Genomic DNA, 25,610 nt, shown 5'->3' on the forward strand with positions numbered 1-25,610 from the left:
GCTGATGTAACCGTTTACGTCAAAATATCGCCGTATTTTTCTAAACTAGTGGTTCGCCCTGGCTTCAGACAGATATTTACATATATAAAAAAAATCTGATAAAAGCATCAAAAATTTTGGGGGTTTAAGGTCGATTGCATTGAGCTGAAAAGAAACTTCAACAGGTCAAATGGAAGGAAATCGGGGAGACACTTTCGTATTTGTGGAACGTAACTATATTTATTATTCAGTGTTTTTATTTATTCGACTGTAATATTTCAAAGTTTCTTCTCTCTATGAAATGTATTCCCAATGTCTTGCACATACCTACTTCTCAAATGTTTTTTTCCATGCTGTCAAAAGTTTAATAATATTTTAACTATACTAGTAGTAAGCCTGTATGATGTTGATCCACCTTATATAAGATATTTTCGATAAACTAAGTGTTATTATGAGTACTTTTGTCTTTTAGGTGCTCCCGACTACAAGGATATATTTAGTGAATCTATTCTGGCTTCTAGCCACATAGCTATTCGGATGTTAGTGCTAACCAATAAAATAAATGTTAGAATCACTGTTTGAATCGTCACAATTTACAATGAAAACCAAGGCGCTGTATCTATAATTTGACTTGGGACGACAGATACGTCCATTCTCTTCGCACAATAACGAGTAGGTATTCATTAATGTTCGTAAACAAAATATGTATCTCTTAAATACAAAAGCACTATAAAAAAACCAATTACGTAAGGAAGTTTGACCCTGATTCAGCAACGTGACAAAATATAACATAATTTTTCCATCGATATTGTTTCGCCAAGCATTGTCAATATATAAGTTTACATGTTTACTCGTAGACATGTTATCAGTTTATATGTGCGTTATCAGTCCATTGGGGGTCGTCTGATGTAATTACGTCAGTACTAAAAGTCTTGAACATGCAAACACCAAGTACCCGGCTGTTCAGGTTCGAATCCTACTGCGGCCATTGCTATTTTTCATTATTTTGATTGTTCACAGAAAATATTATTTTAAAACTAGAGATAGGTAACTATGGGATAGGTTCCCCTGCAAGGTTGCGGAGGTTAAGCAGATCTAGCTTGCCGCAGATCTCGTTTGCCGCAGAATCATGATTATAGGCGGACCTCGGGCTCTGCATTAGAAACTGTGCAAATGGAACAAATAAAATGTTAGTACTTGTTTTTAGGAGTATCAAAATTTTATGTTGACGAAAAAAGGAGTTACTTATGAAAACGACCTGCACTAAAATTAAATGTAGGTATTTTGGCTTTCAGGTAGAAAATACTGATCTTGTAATAAATATCTTGAAAATATCAAGATATTTTGAGCTGACCTTTGGGGCGATCCCATTTTCATGTGTGTTATGAGATAATTAAGCACAACGCCATCTAAGTAAATTAGAATGTACTTATTAAACTTACTTTTAAAATAAACAGTACCGTTGAGTTAAAATATAACCTTACTAAATAAGCTTATCCAATTAACTTAGATGTCACTGTTTTCAATTTATGATTACTTTCCTCAATGTCAGAAGTACTTCATTCATTCAACCAAATACCCAAAGGTTTAGTACCTTTGGGTATTTGGTTCCTCCGATAAATCCAATTGCTACCCTCTATTTAGTTTTCTGTTCAACCAGGATTTTACCTTTTTTATCATTATCATTCCTTTTTGCTATTATTAAAAAAGTACATTATGTAATTCACTTGGGTACACAAACAATTCATTTTAACATTTGTACTTACTTTGAAGTATAAATTCTGACAAATTTGAATGTGCTTAATAAAACAATTTTCAAGATAAAAAACATTTATTGAAAAAATTATAATAACACGAAGGGCATTAAAAATATCTAACTTATTTGCCTTTAACTTACTAAATTCCTTGATATGGCATTTATCGTTAAGTCTTACATACATTGTAGGTACCTACACTTTTAGGTAAAATTAATCTTGTCTAAGTTATGGAATATACCTACAAAGAAATGTATGCAAACCTATTAAAAATAGACCCGTTTTTATGCTTTGATTGAGTAACTAACAAAGCTTTTTTTATACATAAGAAGTTTAATTAATATATAACAATAAAAGAATATTTCGATATTTATATCGGCTTTATACTTCAGGACTAAAAATGAATTTGTTAAACGGAAACCCATTTCTCTGTATTTGGGAAATGAATCCTTGGCAATTTAGCATTCGAGAAAGAAATAAACCTATACTAGCATATTGATCCAAATAAGGTTTTTCAAATATACAAAAAATATTAGGTTTTGGTTTACACTTAGACCAATAACCAAGGCTTTATTTAAAGATTGTACAAAAATACAACAGCTTAAATCTTGATTGGCACAATAACATTCTGTGATAAAACCACGTTTCCCTAACGAACGCTTTCTAAATATAGAAACCGAAATATTATAAGACAATAGAAATGCCAAATTGAACTTGTGACTTGCACGTGTAAACTTTAAATACATTTCATTTCATCATTTGCGCAATCTGCGCAGTTGTAAAACTGTCAACTTCACATTCTCCAGTGCTTACGACTTCTATATTATTAGATTTTGAAACGGTTGTATTATTAATGTTTAATTTCAGATGCCTTGTATCTTTTTTTAATTCAATATTGGATTAGACATTTGTCGTTCATATCACGAAAGTAATTTTATGAAAGTAATTACAGACGCAGGCAGTTTATTGTATATATATGAAATCCATTTCTATAGCCTTAGATTATTTCGCACTCTATGTGTCAGCTATAACTCTACCGAAGATAGCATGGCGTGGCCTGAGCAGTGCTGAAAATGGCGCTGACGGCACTGTACGTAGCTGCGATGCCGCCGATCACCCCCAGGGCTATCACCTCCCAGCACACCATCTTCATCCACCCGGGGGTCTCACTGGAATACATAGAATTTTATATAAATAGACAATCCTTTAGTGTAAATTCTTAGAATGTATTAGAAGATTTCTTTCTTATTTTCATTAACCAAAAGTTAAACAATACATAATTTTTAATTACAGGCCTGGTTGCATCCTCGCTGGAAAGGAGTCTGGTGACTGACTAATGGCATTCTTTTCTCTTATATGAGACTTGAGTGGGTAAGTCACGCTATATTGCAAGTTCTGTCTATATTCCGCTTTGGATCATTTTTGATAATTATAAACATTTTGTTTTGAAGCCTTGTTTTTTAAAATGTTTTGAAACTTTTTTTATCCTAGTTATCCGAGTACGTTGCGGAACAACTAACAAAATTTTGATTCAAATTCTATACCTACGTTATCATAGGTATATGTATACCAACTTATTTATTTCATAAAATTCTTTGTAATTGCATAAAAAAATAGCATACACAGGACTCTGTCCCTCCCTGGCGGGTTGTTCCACGAGGCGCAGATAACACAGCGAAGGCAAAACAAAGGTCAGCAGAGCGACGCTGGTGCCGCCAATGAGGGCCAGAATGGTGTAGAAGCGAGGGATGCTCTCGCCGATGAAGAGGATCCCGGCCATTATGGACAGACGGACGGCCATTTTCCAGCCTGTAGAGTCTGTAGAGAGAGGCATTGTGCGCATAATTTATAAGGTAATTTATCCTACATCAATATCAGAGTGTATAAGTTGCATTCTCATTGGTATGCTTTAAAGCTCGAATCCACTTGCCCCTTTTTTCTCGAATATTGAAAATTATCTAACCTTTTCCCTTTCTTATTAACTAGACTAGAAAGAGAGAGAAGATTAATACTAGTCTAGGTGTTTAACTTTGAATCATTGCAAAAATGTTACCTCTAGGCACATTGTACAGTTCCTCCATCTCCTGGCAGACGGGGTTGATGATAATGATGAAGGCGGCGACCAGGTGGAGGGCCATGAGGATGTTGCCCACCAGAGTGAGAGGAGTGGCTGAAAGGGAGGTGCTCACGTTGGGAGCCACTGCCTCGCCGTAGACTGCGTAGCCGGCGATCGCGATCGGCAGGTACAGCAAGAGAATGGCTGAAACAATGAAGACATTTAAGAGAATTGTGATAAGAGTATTGTCTTTACATATGTATCGAAAAAGATAGTCATTTTAGTTTAATTCCGTTGTTTTAAACCATTGGCTAGATTTCGTATCCTGATGGAACTAAGCCTTTGAAAATATGCAGTTAAAAATTATGAATCTTAAGGGATTAGAATATAAAATCTAGATAAATAGATAGGTATGTACTAGCTGTCCCGGCAAACGTTATTTTGCCAAATAAATAATTTTTAAGTAACTTCTAGTTAAAAAATAATGTTAAGGGTGACAAGACAATCCTTATCACTAAGGCATATGAAAAATAGATGTTGGCCGATTCTCAGACAAAATTTCTTGCAATCGGTCAAGCCGTTTCGGAGGAGTCCGGGTACGAACATTGTGAATTTTATATATAAGATATAAATAGTACCCTATAGCCTTTATTGCACATGAAATTATAACAATAAATTTATCCTAAGCTTATCTTTCTAGGTGTTTATCTGTAAGTTATAAAGTTTATTTTAAAATAAATTCCACTAAAATACACCAGCAAAGCTACTTGTATTATATTGCTTTTGCTGGCTTCGGCTGGCGGGTACTAGGCACTTTGGTTATTTTTTAAAATACCTATTACATACTTAAAATAATAGTTTCAGTTACCGTTTAACCCAAAAACTTACCAGCAAAGCTATATTGCAGACTATTGCTGAATTTGCTCTTATCAGCCATATCATTTTGGATAGTTGGGAAGGTAGAAGCTCCTCCGAAGGCAAACAAGATGGTGCCAAAAGCCAGGAAGAAGTCCTGGAACCCGTGGATGCCGTAGCGGTAGACAAAGGGTCTCACGTCATTCATCATTTGGATAAAGTACAATAAGCACGCGACGAATGTTGCCCCGAACGCTATCACTCCGGTGAAACTGAAAAATAGACATAAAAGCAGTTAGTTGATGAACCGATGAACAACAATTAATTTCCGTTAATGACATGATTAAGCGTTAGAAAATATTATTAGTTTTAGAAACATGAAATCTCCGCCAGTGATGACTCAATGATTTCTTCAGAACTTTATGTGTTCAAGAAAAATAAAAAATAATCGTTCTAAGAGCATTTGTAATTCTAGTATCAAAAAAAGAGGATCCATCACTAGCTATTAAGATACGTACTTACGTTTTCAAGCTTTAGAGCAAGCATGAAAGCAATAAAAATCTTTAATTACTATATAGGTTAATTATTCAAGTTAATTTTAGTGAATTATGATGATGAAAACTCACGAGATATCCTTAGGCGTTCCGTACAGCATGAGCGGGGTCATTGCCCCGGCCACGATGAGGTACCAGGCGCAGAAGGTGACCGAGGGGACCAAGGACAAGAACACGTGTTCTATGATCTGTGCGGCTAGCAGGAGGTACACCACCGCGCCTCCAAATAGAGTAACTGTCACTGCCATTGAGACGGCCACACTGGAATCAGTATTAACTATTACATTAAAGCCGAACTTACATTAATGAGGATTGATCATCAATCATCCAACTTGACATATAATACAGGTATGTGAAATCAAACGTTGGATGAAAATTAAGACAATTACCAAATGTACTTAGTTAGGTATGTGCCTTTATTTCATCTATTCCTACCAGTAGTTCGAAAGTCGAAATATTTGGTATTTTTTTTGGGAAGGGTACGAGGTTTGCTTGTGACGAAGTAAGTTTAAGACGTCACACCTCCGTGATCCCAGACGGACTCAGATTGGACTAAGCTTGTTACATACTGTAATAGGGCTTAGTCGTCTCTTGAGACAGATGGAATGATCTTAAGTGATGCGAGTGCGCAAAACACTTTAACACTGACATTTATACATAGCAATCATTTATTAGTATGAATAAGTACCACAATTTGAAATTAATGCGCCCACATGTGGTCACACAAAAATACTTGCCTCCATTTCTTGCCTAAGGCCTGATCGGCGATGATGGCGTAAGGATTCCTCTTCCTGCTCCTCATTTCAGGGTCTCTGTCCTCGATGATGGACCAGCAATCGCCGAGTCTTTTCCCGCTGAACGCCGCAACTGCCCCCATCAAGATGATGATTGGGACTCCTACCCAGCCTGATTGAAAGGAACCAAATAAGATACATATATATCAAATGTTTATACCTAAGCGGTAGACAGAGTATTGAAATAAGTTTTTCTATTACATAAAAAAGCTTCGCATAAAATAAAAAAAGATACTTCGCAAACAAAAGTGTAATTAGGTAGATACTTTGTTTATGATTATTGGCATTTCCCGCGACTTTTCCTCTGGGCTTGAACTAACACAAAATTTCTCAGATATCGGAAGTACCTAAGAACAGTTTAACCATGATAACAAAGTATGGAAATTTAATGTAACTAATTCTATAATATAAAAATGAATCGCTAAATGTGTTGGTAAGCGCATAACTCAAGAACGCCTGGATCAATTAGGCCAATTCTTTTTTTTTTAATATTCGTCGAAGCTCAAGGATGGTTTTTGCGGCGAAAAAATACCAAATAATTGCCTTAAAAACCTTAAAACAGTTCTTTTCTTTATCCCATACAAACGTTTTCTAACTAATACGTACAGTCAATTTGAGCTTTATTGCTAATGTATAAAGTTCACTGTTGTCTAAGCAATGTAGGTCTAATAGATAGGAACAAAAAACTGTCATATTTAAAATCTTTTTGACAGAACGAAGTCTGTCGGGTCCGCTAATAGTAAATCTATAAAAATATAGATTTGCCATAATTATTACTAGATTTAGAAAACTTCGTTAAGTGACATGTGAGGTGTCACGCAAAACGAGGTCGTTTCCAAATGTTTTCCACGGCCTCCAATGCGACCAGACCAGTTTCTCAGAATGTATAATCTGGTTAGTAATTATTCTTCAAAACAAGCGAGATGTGTATTTATTTAGGGACATAATTAAAAAGTATCTGAATTATTTTTGTTGTGCCGCTGTATTAGGTCTGTTGTGACATTCATTAAATCTTGGTTCACGGCACTTAAAAATAGGACCACTAAAACTCTTTTCCATGGATGTCAAGAAAGGCGATATCTAATACAACTTTAGCCATGGCCCAATATAAATTAAGTTCCCATGCAATGGTTGTGGAGGTTAAACGGCAGTCGCTTCGTTTGAAAACTTGACATACAATCCAGGATCATAAGACGGAAACTGGACTCCTCTCCAGACATGGTGTGGATGGAAATAAAACCTATACTGAAAAGTTAAGGGCTTTTGAAACAAGTAAAAGAAAATAACATCACCTTCTCCTAGCCTACTTAATAATTTGCAGTAATAATTGTAAAAAATACCTAAACAAAAAAACTAAAACTACTAACCACTTCGGTAGATAACTTATAATATGTGCGTACAAGCCCATATTGTGGTAAATGGCAAATACATCGATAAGAGACAAAAGTCCCACTGTTGAGTGCACGTAATTATTAATAAACAGTGATCTTTATATATTTTTTATTGAATTATTTATTTATGTACACAAAATTATTTAGAGGAGCATTTAATACAGTAATTCTAGTATAAAGGTGCTGCTTATTTCAAAAGAAATCTTTTCCAGTAGACCATGACACGAGAGGAGAGATTAATTTTGGAGCGGTATGGCGTGTAAAAATGAACAGTTAAATAAATGACAATTTGAATGGCAATGCTGCCAATATTGATTGTTTAAAAAAAATATTACCTATATATTTATCATATTAAATATTAATTTTTATTTATATTACTACTATCCGCCATACGTTCAAACATGACATCACGTGTTTATGCCTACGGGGTAGACCAAAGGGTTATTACCTATATAGAATATAGTAGATGGTAGGTTGAAAATCGTATGATACTATTTATTTATTTATATATATTTATTTATTCCTTATTGTAACATTAAATTTGTAAAGTACAATAGGCGGACTTAATGCTAAAAGCATTATATAACAGTCTACCATCGGGTTACCATACCTTCCTTCGCTTATGGATGTTCAGATTGAACATACAGTATGAATATACATATATTTTACGACCTATAAGGTCGTGTGGTTTCCGGCACTTTCATCACTCCATATCTTTCCCATGGATGTCTTAATAGGCGACTAACTGATAAGCTTATGAACTTGGGATTCCTCTTGTAGTCGATAGATTAGCGACCTGTCAATATTTTAAAGCTGAAGCCATACAGCTGATCGTGGCCATTCAGCCTTTTCGAGACTGTTGGCTTTGTCTACCCCGATATTGATATAAGCGAGACGATACATATATATGTATGTATGTATTACAGGTTCTAATAAAACCCAATGCAAAGAAATAAATATAAAACCACGGAAATACGATGCCACAAGCCTGCACCACTATAAACCGAACTAGTTCGACTTGTTTTTCTAATGTTTATCAACGAAAGAAGCAAATACCTGCCTTATCTAATTTCAACACAATTTATTTTTTTAGGAAAGATTTCAATAAACTGATCTTCAAGAACAGTCTTAATATATTTTAATGTTGTCAAGTGTACTGTTTTAACACGCAACTTCTCAATATCTTTATATGACTATTAGAAAACGTCTACCTACGGCTCTTAATACACCATTATTTTTCCAAGAAATTTAAAACCATGCTAATTATATAAAATGTATTTGTTTACCTTGAAATTTTGCAAAGGTAAATATAGCGTGGAGTATGAAGAAGGGCAAAGGGTGGGCAGTACCTACTTATATCGAGGACGCAGTCGTGGGTAAGTATCTTAAAAGAAAATGTAGGTAAGGAACTGTTAGATTTGTTTTTGTACTTCTAAACGTAATCCTATCCTATCTATGTAAGGTCTCTTATCTCCAACTAAACAAAGAAAGTGTGGCCTATTAATTGAATCTCATTGTTATTGTGAACATTACGCTATGTTTCATGACATCTTATCATTATCAATTTCAAAATTGTACAAATTAAAGTCATCATCTATCTATGTAAGTAGTAGTATATTGATGTAGTGGATGTTATAAATAATTACCTTAAATGTAGATACTTCTTCATGTGATAGATGAATCATACGGTAATATCTAATATTTTAACAGAGTAGGTACCTACTTTATGTTTTTTAATGAGCCGCGCTATACCACTACCCATAGCCTAGTAAATATTACCTAGTCACTAAATTCTCCTTCAAACTCGACCTCTTTTTTCTCAAACTGCTGCGACTTTGGTCCCTAAAGAACTATAGTTTTTTGCCCGACTGAACTGTACAACATTTAACACACAATCTTTCCTAATGTTCAAGAAATTAAGGCAAGGGTTGCACAAAGAGAGCATTTCCCGATATACCCACGGTAACTAAAATAAGAAAAATTTATCGTACCGTTAGGCGCATCTAGTACTCGTACACAAATAAGTTCGCTGTTGCAGTAAGTAATTAATAATTTCGCTTGTTTGCCACAATTAATCGAATACTTGTCAATGAACAGTCGCTTTAAGTTTTGGAAACATCACAGCTTCCAAGGACATCGCATAGGTAAATCTAAATTTATTTTAAGTACTATTAGTTACATTAGTATACTTACATAAAAATCACACCTCTTTCCTGGAAGAGAAGACAGAGGCTATATGTATTTGTGTCCACTTGCCACAATCCCTACAAACTTCTTTCGCCTCATCCACATTATCTCTCTTCGTGCAAATTCTTACTTTATAATACGTACCAGTTTTGACCAAAGCCCGAGGGAGCGCCAGGACTCCGCTGCCAGCCATCTCGCCAGCAATGAGGAATGCCGTCTGCGTGACGGATAGACCTCCATTCTCCGATTTGCTAGGGCTCCCATCGCCACCATCGCAATCCTCCTAATAAATAAAATACGGTAAGTAAGCCTGGAAGGTTATTACAATGTAAAATATTTAAGAAATTTTTTTTTGACGTCATTCTAAAAAAAATCATTTACTCAATATTGTGCTAACTACCTTTAACTAGTTTTCCAGTCAGTAGTAACTATCAGCTGTATCTACCTCGTAGGGAATATCTAAACATGGCTATGTATTTCCATTGGTAAACCAAAAATTGCTACCTACGTTGCGCCATATAGGTACCAAAATTAATAGTTTGTAATGTCAAATGCAGTTAAGGTAACGTTTGTATGAACAGGAGGTCCATGTTTAACAGTAGGCGACTGTAAACAATAAAAATGTAATTCAATATACATACCTACAATATTATTATGTGTGTCGGTGTCTCGCTACATTTTATGTGGTAATCCAATACTAGATCAGCTGTAGGACAGAACGCCGAAGACCCTCACATCGGCATAGAATATCATTGACCGAAACCACAAAGCAAAGAACAACAGCTCGGCGTTCTGTGCTCTGTGACCGAAGCCCTTCACAACTCGGCTAAATGTCTTTCGACTATTTTATAAAATACTTTACACATACATACATACATATGGTCACGTCTATATCCCTTGCGGGGTAGACAGAGCCAACAGCCTTGAAAAGACTGAATGGCCACGTTCAGCTATTTGGCTTTATGATTGAATTGAGATTCAAATAGTGACAAGTTGCTAGCCCATCGCCTAGAAAAGAATCCCAAGTTTGTAAGCCTATCCCTTAGTCGCCTTTAACGACATCCATGGGGAAGAGTGGTCCTATTCTTTTTTGTATTGGTGCCGGGAACCACACGGCAAATATATAAAATACTTTTGACGTTCGAAATCGATTCATGATAATTACCAACTATTTATTTTAAGATCGTGGTCACTGACGGACCCCGATGACAACCAAGAAAGAAGCTAATTATGTTTTTAATGAAATTGTTCAATAATCATTGTTGTCATTGTCATAAGTATTATTTTGGTAATTTGCATGAATAGAGGTCTGTAGGTATCTTATAAACTGTTAAAATACCTAGTTATATGTACGAGTATATGTATTGTGGTTGACTTCACTTAAAAAACTGGTCTTTATATAGTGTTTAAATTTATCTGGTAATTAAGCTTACTTGATGATTTGTATCATTAGACAATGACATAGTTTAAGTATTCAAATTAGTTGTACCTTTAAAAAAAGAATTTTTCTAAATGAATGTTAATGAATACGTGACAATAACTTTACCGGAGTTTACCTTACAAAAGTAACCGCGGTAAATGTTATCTATGATGAAAACCGGGAGAAGGTTGTTAATGTTGACTTACATTTTTAGCTACCAATGGTGTAGTTTCTGTTGCGTCATTGCTTCTGCCCGCTTTGGGCTCCAATTCGTTCTTTGTCGACATTTTCCAGACCTTCAATTAACAAAAAAAATGTTAAATTAATTAACTACTTAATTGAAAACACTTAGATATAACTTAAGCCTATTTATGTAGGTACCCTTACAAATTGTAACAAGCACCTATCAACGATAATTTAGAAAAAAGATCGACATTACATTGTAGGCTCACCTTTACGTTTAAAATATACCAGTCACACAACCGAACTATTCAAATAGTTTTACCTAATTCTAATAAAATAATTAAAACCGGTGTCATCAAAACTGGTTTAGGGTCCGAAGCACCACATGCATACACAGATATGTAGGCCCTTTGAGGTCGATGTATCTACGAACTGACCACCATTTCCTGTCCATCAATAAGTTTAAATTGAATGTCGTATCGTTTGGCTTCCTTACCTCGGAAACTGGAGACACTGCCGACTGCAACGAAAGTGTTCACTCAACTGCCATAGTATCGTCCCAAGGTATATCATACCAACTCAAATTCTATCTGACGCGAACAAAAATTTCAACTCTGAGTCGTCGTCTTTAAGTACTATTTTCGGTTGAGGAATAATATCTAAACGACTTAACAATCAAATGATCGTTATACCGTGGTCGGGATCTAATGATCTCTTTTAATTCATTGTCAGTTAATTAATTTTACAATTTCAAAGGTTTTCTGCAAGTATGTTTGAGTTACGTAGATATGAGTGTTTGTACGCCCAACCTAGTAGGTAATTTGTCGTGTTTGGTTTTAAATGTAGGTACCATGCTATGTAGTTCTTATTGTATTGATGCGCGCGCATGGGACGGCGCACCAGAGATAAATAAGAACATAACAAGGAGTTTGAATAACATCTCAAACTTCTTTGAACACATACATCAGAACCTCTCCTTTTTGAAGTCGGTATGGAGACATCTTTCCTATCGCCACGATTATTGCGCATCATCCACATTCATGGCTCTCTTCATGTTGTCAATTTCGTCGAATGCTTATTTTCATGGTCCTTGTTCTAGAACTTTTAGTTCCGCTCCACCGGCGACCGTTCTAATTCTAAACACTTACCTACTGCCGCAAATTTTCGACATATAGGTACTCTCGGCACTTAAAGTCATATTTCAACAGAATTCGGAAAAATATATGGCTACAAAAGTTTAATTAATAATATTATGTTGATAAAAGTACCGTACCGTAGTACCTACCAGAAACCGCCGAGCTTGCATGAAGAGAGTTATGAATGTGGATGAAGCGAAGGAAGTATGCAGAGATCGTGGTGGCAAGTGGAAAGAGGTAGTCTCTGCCTACCCCTCCGGGAAAGAGGCGTGATTTTATATATGTATGTATGTATGTTGACAAAATGTGATTATTACAATTCTTAAACTATAATAATAATAAATCTACCTAATAAAAAAAAAGTCATCCATCCAGCAGGGAACTGTAAGTAGAAGGAGAGATGTTATCCCAGGCTTAAAAAGTATCTTTGGTGAATGTGGCTAAATGATACCGTAACGTAACATAAAATTACTGTTTACTAGAATGCCATCTGGCGCAGGCAGAGTAGAATAACACCACCCCATATGTTCCCATGGATATCGTAAGAAGTGATTGACGGATTAAAGCGGGAGTTGGGCAGCAACTTTTCCGACGCTGATATGACAACAGAGGCCACTCCAGAATTAATAGTTTCTGCGGTGGTAACAGAAACTATTCATTCCAATTAACCCGCCTGTCCAACGCGGTAACTATGGGTAAAAATATTCCAATCTAAAAAATAAAAATCCCCCATTTTAAGGGAGGCTTTAGTTCAGTGGTGGATTTTAGGGGCTGTAATGGTAAGTGCAGCATTCCTTTCTCCTTACATTAAGGTACATATGTTTATGAGTAGGCAACTTTTTTCTTTTGAACAGCATAAGGCCATTATCATTTATGAGTCATTACCTAGATCTATAATTAAACAATTACTTGAAAATGGCTGAAAAGTTTTTTATTATGCCAATACTTTGTGAAGAAATTTTATTTTTCCATCTTTTAAAAAAATAAAAAACTATAAATTACCCCTAATCAAGGTATGTATGATTAGGGCAACACTGCTAGCACGTTCCTTTCCTATTAGCAACACAAAACAGAGATAGGTAGACCGTCATAAGACTCCACCTATTCGCACGATTGGTAATCTCAACGAAAACGAAACGTAATCCACAGATTATGCACTACATCCGGTGACATGACAATCAATCAAAGTGACAATCAGTAAAAATGACACAACTCAGGCAATATAACTCGGTTAAATTAAAAAGGTGTGTTAAGTCTTATTGCTTGCATAGTAAAAATAATAACTTTTGGTTTTGGTCATATTATCTAACGAAAAAATAATGTCAAAAACTTAATTTGCGATAAGTCTGTGTGATTGTAATTTTACTCTACTGATATTATTTCGTCAGAGTTCTGTTTAACAATTAAGACTATCTAATGAGGAGCTGCGTTATCATCATAAAATAATGCACCGTTACTTCTAACATGGAAGACAAAGGTACAAAATTGTGGCACGCTTCAATGCAGCTTGCGTCAAATTCTTACCTACATTGTTTTTATTTTAAAAGTTGATTATTTATGATTCATTCGTGAAATATTGGTTATCTACCAAATAATCAATAATCTCGTAGGTGTACAACGCTAAGCAATATATGTTTCCTTATATTATAGTCTGAAGTTTTTGTTAAGTAGGTACATTATAATAATTATTTATTTATCGTCAATTTAGCCTTAACTGTTGCGACTGATTTATTTTGTAATAAACCTTAATTTTTGTCTTTATAATATATGAAAAAACAATAAACTACTTTTATTGGGTATTTTCTCTTAGTGGATTAGCACTTTGACATTGAGTAACTGTTTATGATGAGTAATAAACCTATGTATGAGCTTTATTTTCCATCAAACATTACAAAAACAACATTATTTGTTCTTGCGGCATTTCAATTGTATATTGGTGTAGATGTAATAAAATTTTATCAAAAGACATGTTTTGTTCCCATTTCATATGTTATTCTATGACTCATATGGAAAAATACATTAAAATGACAGTTTTATTTCAGAGACATGGTTCAATGTCTGGTAATCATAAATTCAAATGAATTAGAAATAATGAAAATACAATTCTATTAAAAAAACAATTAAAAACTGTTTATTGTTGAAATAAGACATTGCCTTTGATATTCTTAAACCATTTTTAACATATCAAGGACAATGTAACCGAAAATAATTCTAAATTGTAAGGAGTTTGAAGATAATAAACCATAAATCAAAAAATAATTATGCTAACTCTTTTTAATAACTGCCACATTCAGATATAATACATCTGATTCAAATAAATATAAATTTTGTAAAATCTTTTAATACAAATAAACCATAACTATACATAGGAAAATACTTTTATTTTTCTAATTGGTTTTATATCTGTAGCTATTTTGTTATCAAATAACAGTTTAACTTTGTGTTTTAGTTATTAGCTAAGCTCATATTAGCCATTTTGTATCATTTATTGAGGGTCGTAATACCTATCTGGATTCTACATCATAATATACATGTAAAGCATTAGCTCTTTATTTATTTCACGCTCAGCGATTTCATAATGCTCTTCATTTGAAAATAAAAATATGATAGATGTATAGAAATTGGAATAATATATAACAAAGGAAATGCCTCTTTGTAATTAAAACTATAGATTGGTGTAGTGGTGATTACCATCAGTTGTGACAACACATTTACCACTTTACATTTACATTATTTTGAATTCTATGGATAGCTGTTATTTTTCAGGAACTATGAGTCAACATTGGATTGAATTCAGTTATGTAGTTAGAGGTAAGTTAATAATGTTTAAACTTGCTAAATACTTTTGAACCAGTATATTATTTCCTTGTTGTGTTCAGTACTAGCGGAGTGACTGTGACTTTCCTGTTGTCCTGCTATGTTTATAAAATGTGATAGTTTATTAACATTTACTTAAATCATTTACACTGTACTCGATCATGCACCTTCATATGTGTGTAATAGTTCAATGATGCCATCTGTTACTTCTTTACTTCACAGAAATATAAATATAGCTAGGAAAAAGATTGGCAAAATGATGACTTCAGAGGAATCTGATTCTCTGAGCACCGTGCCTTCGGACGGGCATCCTGAAGATGCATCAGGTAAGTAACCAAATATAACATTATTCTCATTTTTGTATGAGGAATATTTTGTTGCTCAATAGGAATCTTTATTTGTACCCTGGTCCTCCTGTGTTCTTAGCTATAGAATTTGCCCTTGGTTTTCGATTTCCCTTTTAGTGAGTGCAAATATTTGTGTAACATGTTTGCTTGATTTTCAGAACATATTAGAGATACACATACATACTCACATATACTTTATCAAATTACTTAGTTTCTAAAAAACTCAAACAAGTTAATTGTAAATTAATTACTTTCATATTGTTACAATTAATTATGCATTAATATTCAATTATTCAAAGCATTCCGCTGGCAATATGACAGCCCTCTAATGTTAAAATCTAAAGAAGATATAATTTGATATAGGCCTTGTATGTTGAATTTGCAACTGAATTCACAATTTTTGTAAAAACAATAATTATTTTTACACAAAAGTTATGTAACTTATGTAAACTTAAAACAGGTGCAGAAGAGCCTCCGTCATCAATGGTATCCAGTGAAGCAGAATCAGAAGGCAGTGCTTTATCTGAAGCGGCTCGGCACGATCTCTCTCAACCGGATGCCAGTTCAGCCACAGATGGTTCCACGACAGATCCTGCTCACAGCTTGGCAGATAAACCAGCTAATTCATCAGATTGGAGAAGCATTGGAGGCCTGTCATCATTGATCTCCACTAGAGGTAAGATCCGTTTCTCATTTTTGCATGTCCCCAGTGCACCCTCCACATTTATCTTAGGGTCTGGGCTTATAATATATGAGAGATATTGTGTAGATCATTATGAATTGCCATCTCAGCTGTTAATTACAAAGCTTGGGGTCACCTAAAAATATATTGTAGGTGACAGTGTAAATGTTATGGAATTTTAAAGAGTTGTCATGAGCGGTCTACTGAACAAATACACTATCTTGCCCAGAGATTTGTAGTCTGCTTTTGACGAAGCTCAGGCGAAAGATAAGAGCATACATAAACAGTAAGGAATCATACAAAATTAAGCTAACTCTTGGTTATGTGACTAATAACCAGCTTATAAGCGAGATGGACGAAGTACACAGGGAAACGTTGAAAGCAGGTGGACTGCAACAGAGCAAGATGGAAGTCATTGGGGGAGGCCTATGTTCAGCAGTGGACGTCCTACGGCCGAAATGATGATGAATCAGCTTATGACTGTTGTATAGTGCATACTCACTGTTTATTGATTTCAATTTATTGGTTGCTTCAACTAGTTTCAATTGACAGAATGCATACCCCATACACTTTGTAATTTAGGTAATTTTCATACATACCCATGCCAATTGCAAACTGTTAGTACTTATTATTGCAACTTGGATGTTGAAAGCTGTTTTCATTTTTGAACAAAAGATGCTCCCACACAAAGAAAATGCATACCATTAGCTTCAAATTTAGTCTTATCTAATCAAGCACCAAACATAGCACTGAAACTGAAATTCCTATTTGTTATTATTAAAATTCAATTCGGAACTAGCAAACCACATCAGTTCAGAACTTGCATCCAGTGTGCTCATAGTTAACTTCGTTTTGTTTTTCCAGGTCAAATGCTTCCTTGGGGTCCACACAAGGGCCCCATAGTGCCGCCGTCTGATACAGACTTGAGGCCCGGGGAGTTCGTCATGAGGTTGCTATTTACCGAGTTCACTGTGCAGGCTGAGCGTAAAATGGAAGCAGTTATGGCTGAGCCACTGGTAAAGATAATCACTCTTAAAAATGTTTTGTTTTAATATTTTGTTTCGATTATAATAGTTTTCGGAGGTATAAACTACAGACTAGACAAGTTTTCTTTCATAATTAAATGAGAATATACTTACATGTTATTTGAAAAAAATAATTGGACCAGACCAAGGTATGGCAAACTACAAGACTTGTAAAACTCCATGGAATTCGCCCCATTATGGTGCACAATTTGTAATTTATTTCATATTATTATGTATTTAACTATTAAAAGATAAGCAATATATGGGTAATCCTATCAACATTGTCACTAACTTTAATAAATTTGCGACAGGAAAAGCCACTGAACAAAACGCTGCAACGAGGCGAGGATCCCCAGCTTGACCAGATACTAAGCGCCTTTGGCACGGTGGCGGAACACTGCCTCCCTTCACTCCTGCGGGCGTTGTTCGGCTGGCTCGAGCGGCAGATGGCCGACTCGCCGCAGCTCAGCGAACAAGCCAAGAAACCACATCAGGATCTTAGGAATAAAAGGTTTGTTTTAAAATATATTTATAATGTAGACTTATGCTTAGTTGGGATTTTTGTAAATGAAGAAATTTTGAGGATAGTTTCACACTACCGAATACTACACATCTAAAATGTCTCTCTCATTAAAGTACATTTCCCATTCACTAGCCCTCTGGGCTTTAAAACTTGTGCAATATTTGCCAATGATTACCGCTGTCATCTTGAGATCAAAGCATCATTGTGAATTGTGAATAGTTAGACTTTGAAAAGGCAGGCCCTGTCGCGATATTTTACCAAAGCAGTATTGCTGTCTCAAAGTTGTGGAAGTGAAATTTTGCGTCAATTCAATTATGTATCTACTGAAGTTTCTTTTTGTCCTTAGCATTATCTACATAGTATCCGGCAGCACAGCCGGGGCAGAGACCACGGAGAGAAGCTGTGAAGAATTGCAAGCGGAGCGCAGAGACTTGGCTGTGGAGTTCTTGTTCTGTTTGGCCCTGATTGAGGTCCTAAAGCAGCTGCCTTTCCATCCAGGGCATGAAGATTTGGTGCATTACATAGAGAATGTGGCGTTCAAAAGGTTTAATTATAAAGAAGGGTAAGTATTTAAGCAACGTCCTCATAATATCCTATTATAAAGTCAGGGCAAAGACCTTGTAGTATAAATGGGTGAAAATGTTATACATAAAACACCTGTATAGATTGGTGAAAATGTTATATATAAAATTTCTGTACCTAATGGTCTGGCCAATTGATGACTATGTCACGCAAGAACTGCTAGTTTGAGAACGCCGAATTTCACTGCTAATCTAATCTATGCAGAATAAATTAGTAGTTTTTGGCACTTTGTTCTAATATTGATATAAGTACATTTTGCAGGCTCCAGTCCAATCCGAATGCAGCAAATGTGCACATTATCGCAGACTTGTATGCGGAAGTCATCGGTGTCTTAGCTCAGTCCAGATTTGCATCGGTGCGGAAGCGCTTCACAGCTGAACTAAAGGTGAACATGATATTAACTTTTCCATGTTTTCATTTCTAAATTCATAAAATCTACACCTCTTTATAACAACAGTAGACAGATACTTTGGTATAATGTTAACAGGTTTCTATGTTCATCACTCAATTCATATGTCCTATATTACGATTGCAGCTGTTAAAGTTTTTATATAAGATCTTACCGATGCAGATAATTTTTCAGGATGCATCCTCAAAATTACCATAATCCGCAGACATGAGTGTCAGATTACAGAGATCTATGATCAAACAGGTGTATATTAATTAAAAAAATAAAAATTAAACTTATTCTTATACAGGAGCTGAAAAGCCGCGAGCCATCTCCGCACACCACGCAAAGCATCATATCCCTTCTCATGGGGATGAAATTCTTTCGAGTGAAAATGGTCCCTATCGAAGAGTTCGAAGCCTCATTTCAGTTCCTGCAGGAGTGCGCGCAGTACTTCCTGGAGGCGAAGGATAAGGATATAAGGCACGCGCTCGCTGGACTGTTTGTGGAGATTCTGGTGCCAGTCGCTGCGGTGAGTTTATGTTGTCTTTAAAAATATTTTTGTATTCTTCCTAATGCAGGTGAGATCACAGTTCCACATCCAGTTACCTGAATGTGTAGGATTCCTCTCGAAGGTTTCCTTTGCCGTAAATGCTCGGTTAGCAGACAAACTAACGTAGATACCACAGAGAACAGTCCTTGGTACATGGCCGTAGAAGGATTCGAACATATGCCATCCTGTGCATCCCGCACGCTTTATTATTGAGAACTCTTCAACCATCAAATCTCTTTAAAAAATTCTAGAAACATAAAATTTCCAATTGCAGACCGTCAAAAACGAAGTGAACGTCCCCTGCCTTAAGAATTTCGTCGAGATGCTGTACAGCCACACCCTCGACGCCAGCACCAAGTCCAAACATCGCCTTGCTCTGTTCCCGCTGGTCACGTGCTTGCTCTGTGTGTCGCAGAAACAGTTTTTTCTTGCTAACTGGCATTGTTTCCTAGCAATGTGCCTGTCGCATTTGAAGAATAGGGACCCTAAGATGTGCAGGGTCGCTTTAGGTAAGTAATTTCTAAATTATCTAGGCCTAAAACCCTCCTTTAGGTAAGTAATTTCTAAATTATCTAGGCCTAAAATTGTCGGGTGTAGTAGATGGTTATTAAATTAAAAAAGAGTGGAGAGGATTTAAAATTATTTGTAACTGTTTTATTATTAAACTCTGCCTCATCAACATCATACAAAAACAGCAACAAAATTTATTTCTATTTTCACTACGAAAGATATAACGATTACAATGTTATTTGTTTCAGAATCGTTATTCCGGTTACTATGGGTCTACATGATAAGAATCAAATGTGAGAGTAACTCCGCGACGCAGTCCCGTCTTCAAAGCATCGTCAACTCGCTATTTCCAAAGGGTTCGAAGGGCGTCGTTCCACGAGACACTCCCCTAAACATTTTCGTCAAAATCATTCAGTTCATTGCGCAAGAGAGGCTGGACTTTGCAATGAGGGAGATAGTCTTCGATTTGCTAATGGTCGGGCGACCGATCAAGATAATACTTACTCCTGAGAGGATGTCCATAGGTTTGCGAGCGTTCCTCGTAGTTGCAGATAGTTTGCAGCAAAAAGAAGGGGAACCTCCTATGCCCAGAACAGCCGGGACTTTGCCCTCAGGGAATACATTGAGAGTGAAGAAGACATTTCTGAACAAAATGTTGACAGACGAAACGGCTAGGTCGATAGGGATGAGCGCTTACTTCCCGTTTGTTAGGCGAGTGTTAGTGGAGATCCTTCGGGCTTTGGACGCGCATTACGGAAGGCCACTGATGCTGACGAACACGCAGAATGTAACCAAAGAGCAGGAGATCAATACGGGGGAGAGGAAGCCAAGGATTGACTTGTTCCGCACCTGTGTTGCTGCTATACCAAGGTAAGGGTCTACGATTATAGTTCTTTCTTTATCTAACTAGGTGCTTCCCGCGACTTCAACTACCTTAAGGTAGTCAACAAAATCTGTGTAATTAACAGTTTACTGACATACTTAATTAAAAAAGGTGTTGCACTATATTTCCCCCTTAGAGGAGTGGGGGGAACATATTATATTATATATTTAGCGTCACTTTATTCGTAAGGACTATTCCGTCGGTTATTGTTTCTATGTTAATTGACGTTAGTGACATAAATGCTGCAGTATAATTATTCCATTGCTGTTGTAACGCCCTTACGCTTCATGCACTTTGAAAGCGATAGGGACCTTTATTTTTTAGTTAATTTATTTTCAAGTTAAATGATGCATTGTCGTGAAATAAAGAATCTCATAAATACTCTGTTCTTCAAATTACCTTTCACACCTTACAGACTGATACCTGAAGCCATGGGCCCCAGTGAGCTGGTTGACCTGTTGTGCCGGCTGACTGTCCACATGGACGAAGAACTGCGAGGACTCTCCTTCCAGAGCCTTCAGACCCTCATAGTGGACTTTCCAGAGTGGAGGCAGGATGTATTGGCCGGTTTTACTCAGTTCTTGGCTAAGGAAGTTCAGGTATGTACCTATACTGATCTCTCTCTTATCTTTGCGTGTTTCTGGTTGCACACGCCACAGCAATGATTCGGGGCCCAGGGTCCGCCTTCCGCTGCTGTGGGTAGTGAGGTATTATATAGCGAACTAAGCGACTTCCTTATTCCATAATTTATAAATAATTTATGAAACATTTCTTTATCCAGGACACATCGCCACAATTAGTTGAGAAAGGTCTTCGCATGCTTCTCCAACTGCTCACCAGTTGGAAGAACGGTGAACCAACCGCTACCACAGTTCCAACCAAGACTGAACCACTGGCCTCTGTGATCCGGGGGGTAGAAGCTCTGGGCCTAGTGATGTTGTGTCAGTGCAAAGCATACCCGAGGAGATTGGCTGTTCATGTTTTACTGTAAGTTTAACTTTTCTGTGACTTGTTTTTTTAGTGGCCAGTATTAACGAGCGATGTTATTTTTGTATATTACTCTTATTACTGCCTTTAAAAAATCTAAACCTACAGTTAAGGTGATGGATACAACTTCTTTATTAAAAAATATTACTTTTTATCTCTTTATCTTTTGTGTTAGTAATTGAATTTTTTTACACGTCGAATATCTATCGTTATGTCGAATTATTTTTTACTACGTCGCGGATAGCCACAACCACTTTATACCAGCATAGTTGCCAGCATCCTAGTCCCAACTCATTATCATTGTTACAGCGAATGCAAATACCTACTAGAGAAACTTCAGCTAACTCGCGATGAGCCCGCCCTTATAGACGCGGCGGACGCTCACGTTCCATATTTCGCTGAGAAATGTCTGCCTTTATTGCCGCCCGCTGAGAAACAAGCTATATTAGCGGCGGGACAGCCAGATTTGGTCTGGATAGCAGAGAGGAGCCACGCAGTTTGGACCGCAGGTATGTGTTTCTTTCATATTATAGTACTCAACTTGCTTTTACACGCGGCTTCTTCTGCGCGAATATAGCGCCACCTACATATACGGGAGCTATAGTTGAGAGTTCGACAAAGACTTGGCTGGTTTAAAAAAATATTGAGAGCTTGCACTTAAAATTCAAATACTTATAATTTTCATAATTTGCTAAAGGTATTCAACACGATGAAACGTCTTCAAAGAATAGTTGGAGCGGGAGCGCATCAAATGGTGCAGATCCTTGGGAAGTAAGTCATTTAATTTATTATTAATTTATCAAATCGTTTTTTATAAAGCTCTTCGGCATATTCATTGTTTTATTGCTTATAACCGTTTTTTTTTCGCCGCTAGGTGGTGCTATTCGGTCTTCTCGAGCGGAACCGCGTGCCGGCGCGATGTCCCGCCACAGTACTGCAGGCGTGGCCGATTCTACATGCGCGAATACACGCACTCTTCACCATTATAGAACCGGCGTAAGTCACGTATATAATAAAATTTAATTGTTCAGTTTTCTGCTATGTTAATAAAAAAATAATATGTACGTATGTCTGTATCTTACAGGCCCGTGAACGACAACCGGGCGTCGCTTCTGTCTCGAAGCCCAGCGTTGCCGAGGAAACCAGAAAAAGAAAAAGATAGCTATATGCAGGTAACGTTAATTTTATATATGCAGGTATTTTAATTTGCAAAATTTTATTAAACTTGCTAAATCCTTGGTCCAAATAAGAAAAAATATATTGTGGCGACATCTCTACGCCACTCGTCGCAACATCCAATCAAACAACAACTGTCAATCATCTCGAAGAAATCGACGCGCTCAGCCAATAGCAGCGAAGAACCCAAATCGCGATTTCAGAGATTTCACGGATTGGAGCTATATATACAACCTCCGACACAACATCGTCGGAGCCGCGGTTCCCCAGGCATAACACCTACCTAGCCTGGCGGAAGATCTTCCCTTTGGTGGCGGTCGAGCCGAATCATCGCTCCCGCTACATTGGTGACCCCGACGTGATTGGAAGCAACCTTCTCCATCATCATCAACTCCAATCCTCAGCACACTCCTCACTCTGCAAGCAGTCTCACAGCAAGCCAGCAACTGGGTATCGCAGCAGGTCCATCGCAGCCGACTCACCGAGCTTCCTGGTCCTGTCTCCACCCGCACTCACTCTCATCGACTTCAGCGACCGACGCATCTACCGCAGCCCACGCCTGGATCTCTTCGACGGCCGCTCTTCTCTCCAGCGTGGCAGCTCTGCACGATTTCTCCCGGCGCCAACAAGTCGACTTCGCTCTCTACTGTCTCGACTCACCGCAGACTACGAGCAACGCAACGGCTCACTCCTGACTCACTAGGACTTCGAGCAACTTCCGACTCACTGGAAGGCAACTGGCACTTGCAAGCTACTGAAGCACAGATTGCACAGCAAGATCAAGACATCAGACCTCCGGTCTTGAGGGGGAGTACTGTGGCGACATCTCTACGCCACTCGTCGCAACATCCAATCAAACAACAACTGTCAATCATCTCGAAGAAATCGACGCGCTCAGCCAATAGCAGCGAAGAACCCAAATCGCGATTTCAGAGATTTCACGGATTGGAGCTATATATACAACCTCTGACACAACATCGTCGGAGCCGCGGTTCCCCAGGCATAACACCTAGCCTGGCGGAAGATCTTCCCTTTGGTGGCGGTCGAGCCGAATCATCGCTCCCGCTACAATATATTGACGTCATATTTTATATCAAAGATAATTAACCCTGGAACCCATTTTAAGAAATCTAATATGATAAAGAACAACAAAAAGAATTATTTAATCACGAATTATTTTGTATTTCAGGTGTGGAAGTACTACATGACCATGGCGTACCTCGTAGTCCCAGCTGTGCCCAGCCCAGTGATCCGCTGTGCTAGCCCTGACCTCAGTCTCAGGTAACGTGGTCATGACCCGTCTAACGTAACTCGTCACATGAAGGTACATTTGATTGGCGCGGGAAACGTAGCGGTGGGGAATTGTGTTTAAATAAAAAACTATAAATAAAGAAAAACAATTACCTACATTAGAGGAAATTAAAGAAACTTTATTAACTTAAAGTACGAAGGGTTACATAGGAAGATAGTAAATTTTATTGCCTTAGTTAATTATTCAGTTACGAATAATTACATGATGATGTGACCAATTATTTATATTTAATCCTTATATTTTTGTACAAAGATAATGCTCCGTGTTACTCTTATGAGAAATAAGCACTTAGTTACTGTATTTACGTATTACAACATCTCTTGGAAAAAGAAGTTTTACTTTCTGTGCTAGTACGACATTACGAACGGCGAACGTACGGATACGTGAAGTAATTAACCAATCAGATTGCGTCCGCAGTGAATGAGGCTCCATGGTTTAGAAAAATAACGGTCTAAGTGACTATTCTATTCATCAAACCCACCGCTAACGTTTCCCCGTTCCCTTGCAAGGGCCACTCGACACAAACCAGTAAAATTAGTACAAATTGGCTTGATTTTTCAAATTATTTTCCATTCGATTGGCAGTAACATGTATTTATTGACTGGATGTGCTGTGTACGAGTAGCAACCCTTGTTTTGCTATATGTTTATGTCATGTGCCAAATTATCTATATTTAGTCTCATTTGCGTATCTAAGGATATCAATTAGTACCACTGATATTTATAGTATATAGAGGCGATTTCGAGTTGTATAATTCGATGTCTCATTTTAAACATTATGTATGGAACGCATGCATTTATATTATGATATTTATAAATGACGTATTATCTCTTACAGTTTTACCACACAAATATTCTGCACATTTTATTAATTTTATCGTTAGGAATGGGATAGTATTACAGTTGTTAGCTTAGATTTTGTGTGTAACACGTTTTGTTAGGGTAGAAGAATATTAGTTTATTCATTGATTAATTTGAAATGAAAACGAAGTGTAATAGTGAGAGAGTTTCCAGATTTGTCAAATAATATCATTTATAATAATAACCACAATTTTCGCATTATATGAAAAGAACTTACTCTGAAGGAACTTTTCAAATATGGAGTACATGGATTTGGGTGATATGCTACAGTAGGGGCGTGACATAATGGCGAAAAGTGATAATGTCTAACCAACGAAGGTTGTCCAGAATATTATGAGATACTATTTCGATAAATTGTTTATAATTAAACAACTTTCAACCGTCAGTTTTCATTAAAAAGTTATATTTTTTGTAACCGTATGGGAAAGACAAAGTTACAGCAATGAAATTGAAAGGTGGTCTTCAAAGGTCAAATTGACAATTCTGATATATTTTTATGTTACATATGAAACTGACATCTTTAAATGTGGTAGCAACTTTGTTTACTAAAATCGTATGTTGTAATAATGCTTTTTAGTAACGAAATTTAATTTAAACATTGACACACTTTGAATTTGCCGTCTTTTGTTGACATCCTTCGTTGGTCAGACTATATC

At 36.7% G+C, this 25,610-nt stretch overlaps 2 protein-coding genes across 6 annotated transcripts in view; one reads left to right on the top strand and one right to left on the bottom strand.

Annotated features, from left to right (window-relative positions):
* Nucleotides 1-1,839: 1,839 nt before the first annotated feature.
* On the bottom strand, nt 1,840-11,769 carry LOC106130540 (uncharacterized). Its single transcript, XM_060953604.1, has 9 exons — nt 11,670-11,769; nt 11,197-11,286; nt 9,715-9,853; nt 5,936-6,104; nt 5,271-5,459; nt 4,678-4,916; nt 3,787-3,993; nt 3,356-3,551; nt 1,840-2,902 (listed from the first exon to the last, which is right to left on the bottom strand). Exons 2-9 carry the CDS (start codon nt 11,275-11,277, stop codon nt 2,767-2,769), a joined length of 1,356 nt encoding a protein of 451 aa, XP_060809587.1. The 5' UTR covers nt 11,278-11,286; nt 11,670-11,769; the 3' UTR covers nt 1,840-2,766.
* A 1,845-nt stretch (nt 11,770-13,614) lies between these two features.
* The window catches only part of LOC106130562 (protein furry), a 137,085-nt gene continuing 125,089 nt past the window's right edge, over nt 13,615-25,610 (top strand). For 3 of the 5 annotated variants that reach the window (XM_060953642.1, XM_060953644.1, XM_060953646.1), the window contains exons 1-18: nt 13,615-13,786; nt 15,076-15,120; nt 15,349-15,452; nt 15,934-16,149; nt 17,020-17,171; nt 17,492-17,691; nt 18,050-18,265; nt 18,547-18,670; nt 18,984-19,205; nt 19,501-19,735; nt 19,985-20,606; nt 21,035-21,218; nt 21,401-21,606; nt 21,916-22,115; nt 22,304-22,377; nt 22,481-22,602; nt 22,691-22,778; nt 23,972-24,063. In XM_060953642.1, the coding sequence (XP_060809625.1) occupies nt 15,383-15,452; nt 15,934-16,149; nt 17,020-17,171; nt 17,492-17,691; nt 18,050-18,265; nt 18,547-18,670; nt 18,984-19,205; nt 19,501-19,735; nt 19,985-20,606; nt 21,035-21,218; nt 21,401-21,606; nt 21,916-22,115; nt 22,304-22,377; nt 22,481-22,602; nt 22,691-22,778; nt 23,972-24,063 (3,023 nt within the window). In that variant the 5' untranslated portion in view covers nt 13,615-13,786; nt 15,076-15,120; nt 15,349-15,382. Of the gene's footprint in view, nt 13,787-13,899; nt 13,977-15,075; nt 15,121-15,348; nt 15,453-15,933; nt 16,150-17,019; nt 17,172-17,491; nt 17,692-18,049; nt 18,266-18,546; nt 18,671-18,983; nt 19,206-19,500; nt 19,736-19,984; nt 20,607-21,034; nt 21,219-21,400; nt 21,607-21,915; nt 22,116-22,303; nt 22,378-22,480; nt 22,603-22,690; nt 22,779-23,971; nt 24,064-25,610 lie in introns of those variants that run through there. The other 2 variants (XM_060953645.1, XM_060953643.1) reach the window with 2 other exon arrangements.

Source organism: Amyelois transitella, chromosome Z (genome assembly GCF_032362555.1).
Source record: "Amyelois transitella isolate CPQ chromosome Z, ilAmyTran1.1, whole genome shotgun sequence".
Lineage (NCBI taxonomy): Eukaryota > Metazoa > Arthropoda > Insecta > Lepidoptera > Pyralidae > Amyelois > Amyelois transitella.

Excerpts from the sequence above, each read along its gene's own strand:
- LOC106130540 (XM_060953604.1), bottom strand. The coding sequence starts at position 11,277 with ATGTCGACAAAGAACGAATTGGAGCCCAAAGCGGGCAGAAGCAATGAC. Across the intron at positions 4,917-5,270 it reads GGAACGCCTAAGGATATCTC|TTTCACCGGAGTGATAGCGT; the intron begins GTGAGTTTTCAT and ends TCTATTTTTCAG. Across the intron at positions 3,994-4,677 it reads TCTGCAATATAGCTTTGCTG|CCATTCTCTTGCTGTACCTG; the intron begins GTAAGTTTTTGG and ends TCATTGTTTCAG.